Raw genomic sequence first — 6337 nt, 5'->3', positions numbered from 1 at the left:
CGTTGTCCTGGTGGAACACTACACCCTTCCTGTTGGCCAATTCTGGACGCTTCCGGTCGATCGCCTGCTTCAAGCGGTCCAGTTGTTCGCAGTAGATGGTAGAATTAAGCGTCTGGCCATATGGGAGCAGCTCATAGTGGATGATTCCCTTCCAATCCCACCAAACACACAGCAAAACCTTCCTGGCCGTCAATCCCGGCTTGGCCACTGTTTGGGACGATTCACCGGCCTTCGACCACGACCGTTTTCGCTTGATATTGTCGTATCTGATCCATTTTTCGTCGCCAGTCACCATCCGCTTCAAGAATGGGTCGAGTTCGTTCCGTTTCAGCAGCATATCGCAGGCGTTGATTCGGTCCAGCAGGTTTTTTTGCGCCAAATCATGCGGCACCCAAACATCAAGCTTTTTTTTGTATCCAGTCTTCTGCAGATGGTTTAAAATGGTTTGGTGACTAACTCCCATCTCCTAGGCGATGTCACGAGATGCCACATGCCGGTCTAACTCGATGTAGTCCATGATTTGATCGGTATTTGTCGTCACAGGTCTTCCGCCGGCTGGCTTATCCATGGTGTCGTTTTTGCCGGCTCTGAATCGTCGAAACCATTCCTCCGCGGTTCGAAGTGATAGAGTACCATCCCCCAAAACACCATTAATCTCACGGAACGTTTTTCTAGCGGATTTGCCTTTAACGAAGGAAAACTTTAAAATAGCGCGAATTTAGGCGTTAGTGAACTCCATGTTTACACGTCTATAACTGTTGAACGCAATATCCAAACTAATCATGCATAGCGTCGTTTTGTAGGTTATGTCAAGACCTTTCAAATTATGTATAGTATTGCCAGATACGAGCTTAGTAGCGCTTTGTACATAGCCGCGAAATTCAAAAGACAAAAAGGTGGAAGGGAGATATTTGACAACCTTTTATAACACAACAGGAAAGTAGATAAGGAGAATGAAATTAAGAGATAAAAAGCTATTTCATTTCTGTTAAAAATTTCCGAACGATTTATTTTTATTTCTTGCATGATTTTAAGTATTCTCTTTTTATCCCATATACGCTTATTCTATAACCTAGATCTCTTCTAAAATATTTATGGTGGAATATATACGCAGAGGATATTTTTTCCCATTCCGATTTTGGTTCTCTTATTTGTACATAATTAACCCTAATATACATATATATATGTATATATATATAAATGTATATATATATATAAATATATATATATATAGTTACATGAGGATGGCGATATGGAGTAGGGATGAGAAAGTGGTCGCACGAAACGTGATTTAAAAAATTAGACACTGTTAGAACGTCGTCAAAATAGATAAAGATGTTTACTTTTTTACACTGTTCCATATACAACAAAAAAGAAATCGGATATATTAAAAGTAAATAGCATAAAAACATATGCACGAACGGTAATGTCTGTGGAATATATATATATATATATACACTTATATATATATACACACACACACATATATATATATATATACATATATATAAATTACTCATAATTTACTGGTATTTACGTGGAAAACCTCTTTAAGATATCGTCACTGTAATAACATCCCAAACTGCACTTAAACCATATTGAATCAACGACATATTAAATCTATTTTAAGGTGAAACATATTACATTACTAGTGTGGTTATACAGGATGTTTGGTTATACCTGTAAAAGTTTTTAAGGGGTGAAAATATAGCTAATTTATCAGAAAAAGTATTGAAGCTTACAAATTTTAAATCATCCTGTACAAATTGATCGTTCTGAAATAAGTAATATTTGTTTATTTATTCTATTAGAATGCGATATGTAAATAAATTCTGGCAGTACAGTATGCAGGGACATATAAATAAAATAAATAAAAAGTAAAAACAGCCTTTATTTTTATTACGACTCATACTTTATATCATATAATATATGACACTAAAGATACTATTATGGAATTGTTTTTGTTATTTCTGTACTTTTTGATATAATGATTATATAGTGATTTAAAAATTAAATTTTTTTCTACTAATGACATTGTCAGTATAAATAATGATTCTAAATATTACAGGTAAGTAATTATGGTTAACAATAATTAATTTTAATTTATAGTATTTCTAATTTTATATCAAAGGAAACTTTACTATATCATCATTACTTTATAATTATTATTGAAACTTCATTCTTGAATAGAGTCTACCATATATAGACAACAAATAACCTTGATGTTTATTCACCCATTTAAGGTTTTTACACCTATAACCTACCACCCTGTATAACATGAACATTAATCATATGATATCCTACAAGCGCTTTTGAGACACAGCGAAATATATCGGGTAACCTGTCAAAGGAAGATATATAAGGTACATATAAACATTTATGAATATTATATTAAATTTTAGTTATGAAACATTTGTATATAAAATCATATTAAAGGTTCTCACACATTTGTAAGTATTAATAAATAAATAAGTCCGGCATAGGAACTTCGTTGACAAGGCTGAATGGTTTTTTCGACATTAATTTTTATTTTTTTTTCATACACACACAGTTTCATTTCAAGTTAGTTGAAAAATAAAAAGAAGGTAAGTAGTGTAAAACAAAATAAATTCAACCATTTAAATTTATTAGGAAGCAACAAAAACACACCATACCAACCAGCGCCATCTATCGGCGTTGTGCAATGTGAACGCCATCTTTTATCAACTAATAAAAACTAGCCATTACTTGCAACATTTAAATAGAATTCTAAATCGTTATTCTATTTTAAAACAAGTTATAAATGTTTTCCATTTTTAAAATTTTCGGTTATTTATTTTTAATAATTTACATACGACCTTATTTAAGGTAAATTGAGAAATAAAAATGCTGGTAGTATAAAATATAATCTATTTAATCATTTCACGTTCCTATGAATAAGCCAATCGAAGGCACCGCCGAGTTCATTCAGTCCGGACTCTTTTGAATTCAATTCGTGTTCCGGAGGTCCGTAACTATACCCAATAGTGTTGTACTCCGCCGGAGCACCGTACACTGGTGATGGTGTTGACTTGGATCCCTTACTCTTGAGGAAGTAATTGAGGAAGACACCAAAAAGATAGAAAAGCTTCTGGAAGAACGCCATCATGAAGAACACAGATGCAGCTTTGAAGATCGCCAGCTTCGAGAAGATAAACAGAAGTATCATACCTGGACAGAATAAACAAATTAGAATTATTATGTGATTATAATAGAATCTGGATTATAGATATGAAAGCTTTAGAGAAGGTACTCTATCTAAAACTCAACGGTTTAAAAAAATAATGCTAATATAGTAAAAAAAAGGCTTTTTAAAAAATCACATCACATATTTAAATTACCCTTAATTTACTATCTTTTCCTGAAGACTTTGTATTGCCAGAATTTATTGGCCTGTAGTATTTATTTTCGTTTTTTGGCCCCTATTGGGTACCTCTCTTTCCACCCCTGTCTGGTTGGGGACAGGGATTTCATTTTGTTATTGCTCGATTTGCTCTGGTAAAACTTTAGGTTTCAATATCCACACCTACATACGCATATAAATACTGTGAAAATAAGTAAAATAAACTATCCTTCAATATCAATATCAGAGTAACGTTTTATTTTCCTAACGGCATAAGCTGTAGTACAAAGCCTGACCTGTTTAGAATCAATTGCGACACCAAAAACACCATAGTATCTAATAGATTCAGGCGTTACTTTGCGGAAGTCCATCCTAAGTGAGAAAGGGACTAATATATAGCTACTTCCGCTATGCAGCATTAGTCGTGCAATGAAGTGCACCGCCCGCCAGCCCGCTGATAAACCGCGTGCGGTAAACAATGCAAACCACAACTACCGCCGTTAATTCACTCAACATGTGTTTCACCTCTCCACGGGGCATTCTCAGGAATAATGTTACACCGACCAGTGCCAAATACCGAATCAAAACTCCTAGAAGAGAACTACTAGACAATTTGCCGCATGCGCATTTATCAGCGGGCTGGCGGGCGGTGCAGTTCATTGCACGACTACCACTGCATAGCAGAAGTAGCTATATATTAGTCAAACACCATAGAGTCTACATAGTTTAAAAATAAACCATTTATTATTATATTATTACGGGCATTTGATTTAACATTCGTTGGGAAAAATTTTAAACTTTTAATTTTTTAAGAATTTAAAAGCAAGTTGTCAACTGTAAACCAATTGATTGTTCCTGAAAGAGCTTTGTTCCCGTCTTCAAAATTATACGCTTTTCTATCTACATTAAATAAACTAGATGTTCCACAAATAATATTAATAACTTGACAATTTAAATAAATAATAATATTCAAGTTTGATATACTTTTAACGACACTGCAAACAAACAAGACAAAATGTTGATGATATACCTCACGTCTCATCAACATTTTATCAACCAATTGTCGCCCATTGCCTGCCTTGCGCTAGCCGTATGACTTTTTTTGGCTTACATTGCATTTTTTGTTTAAATCACTTTAAAAGATTCAATCATTCTGACATAAATAAAAGTAATATGAAACATCTCGAAATAAAATTTCACCTTTTTTTTTATAGTTTAATCAAAACTAGACTGATATAAAAAGTACAACAAAATAGATTTTATTACAAGTTCGTGTTCTATTTACGAAATGACTTTCCACGATATAAATTAAATTTGAACGAATGTTTTACACAGAGAAGGTTCAAAATTATTTTATAAATTAAGTAAATAAACAGTATTGAAGTTATAATTTTAACTTGCTAAACTTAGCTCTATAGGTTCTGATAAGGCTGTTATGCTATCGTCTAGAACCAGAAGGCAGGGTGTATGGGATTAGGCAAATGCCACGTCTGCACTATATTAAACAGGGAAATCCCCGTATCTGATTACGTCGTATTATTGTCAGAGTAAAGTTTGTGAACAAATATTTTGTGTCCATATAACTGAAGTTATTTAACTAAATCTGTATTATTTACTTCAGATTTATTCTAATGTGTTATATAAAAGTCAATAATCTCAGAATTATTAAATAATGTAAAGATAATAAAGTTAGAAAAAGCGTTTTAAAAAAATTTGTTTACCGCAATTTTTTTAAAATTTTTCCATTTATTGGTTTGTTGCAAAAAATAAATTAATCTAACATATTTCAGATTGCTCACTTCATACAGGATGATTATAAATAGGTGAACTTTAATGATTTCTGTTTAAAATCGATCAAAAAAATGATGAAAAATGATAAAATCAAAATTTAAATGATGAAATGTATGTGAAGCATAGGTAATAGCGGATTGATATCTGTACACATATATTGCAATGGAATTTTTTTATAAATTATCTTTGTGTTTACAATTTTAAAATTAATTTAAGTGTTTTTCATTTATTGGAAAATATAAGTTTTTAGATAGTCTAGTGTTACATCTACAGAATAGAGATAAAACGTAAGGGAGTTAGGATGAGAAAAAAAAACCTTTTCTCTTAAAATAAATCTAAATAACTCTTCTACAAGCTGAAGAATGTCAAAGATCAAGTCCACTACATTGGTAACACTGTTCATTATTCGGTTGAATTTTACTATTGTCGGATTTAAAGTCAAAATATTAGTGTGATTCTATTTATAGATAAAATATATATTATTACTCACCCAATAATTTAGAGGAACCTTTCTTCTTTTTGGCTCTTGTCTCTTCTAGAAGTAATTCATTATTCTCCAAGCAGTAACAACAGCCTATAACTAGAAACAATACTAATACTTTTTTCATTATTACTTATATATTTTAATATATATATTGAGATATATTTTCGTATTTTACTTATGTGTTATGAAAACATGTGTTTCGTGTAATCTTTCGCTTCGAACTAAAGTTTTTGAATAAATAACTTGGTGTTTTAACTAAGGAAATGTATAAGTGAAAATCGCTCTTTTGTTTTCACGATTTTAAACGAACAGCCTTCGTATTTTCTCCAATACTGTGACTAATGGAAGCATACGGAACCAATTATGAGCTCTTTGTTCATGCTCTAACTTCGCAAAGGTGTAAAAACATTATGCTTTTTAAAAATTTCACTTAACATTTGTTTGAAAGTAATTTGCATTATAATTTGGTATTTTTTTACAAGTACATATGTTTTCACATAAATCGTGTCAGTAGAAGAACGGTATATCTGAATTTATATATATATATATATATATATATATATATATATATCATTGAATATACTCGTACTATACTAGTTCCTTATTTATCGCCTGTTCAAGGTGTTTTTTTTTAATGGCCCCCGCTATTGGAGGCCTTTCGTACCCCTAACTTATTGGGATCAGGGACTTTATTATTCAAT

General features: G+C 31.8%; 1 protein-coding gene across 1 annotated transcript; it reads right to left on the bottom strand.

The window, feature by feature from the left end:
- Nucleotides 1-2874: 2874 nt before the first annotated feature.
- LOC137927089 (uncharacterized) lies at nt 2875-5845 on the bottom strand. Its single transcript, XM_068770870.1, has 2 exons — nt 5643-5845; nt 2875-3189 (listed from the first exon to the last, which is right to left on the bottom strand). The coding sequence occupies exons 1-2, from the start codon at nt 5758-5760 to the stop codon at nt 2897-2899; spliced, it is 411 nt and encodes a 136-aa protein (XP_068626971.1). The 5' UTR covers nt 5761-5845; the 3' UTR covers nt 2875-2896.
- Nucleotides 5846-6337: the final 492 nt, after the last annotated feature.

Source organism: Battus philenor, unplaced genomic scaffold (genome assembly GCF_028537555.1).
Source record: "Battus philenor isolate CCGP_79_NKW_IND1 unplaced genomic scaffold, ilBatPhil1.0.hap1 SCAF_3, whole genome shotgun sequence".
NCBI classification, from domain to species: Eukaryota; Metazoa; Arthropoda; class Insecta; order Lepidoptera; family Papilionidae; genus Battus; species Battus philenor.
The sequence above is the reverse complement of the archived record's forward strand: the minus strand, read 5'-3'. Positions and strand labels throughout refer to the sequence as shown.

Bases quoted from the DNA above. Each gene is read 5' to 3' on its own strand.
- LOC137927089 (XM_068770870.1), bottom strand. From the start codon at position 5,760: ATGAAAAAAGTATTAGTATTGTTTCTAGTTATAGGCTGTTGTTACTGC. The intron at 3,190-5,642 runs GTGAGTAATAAT...TATTCTGTCCAG, and splicing joins AGGTTCCTCTAAATTATTGG to GTATGATACTTCTGTTTATC.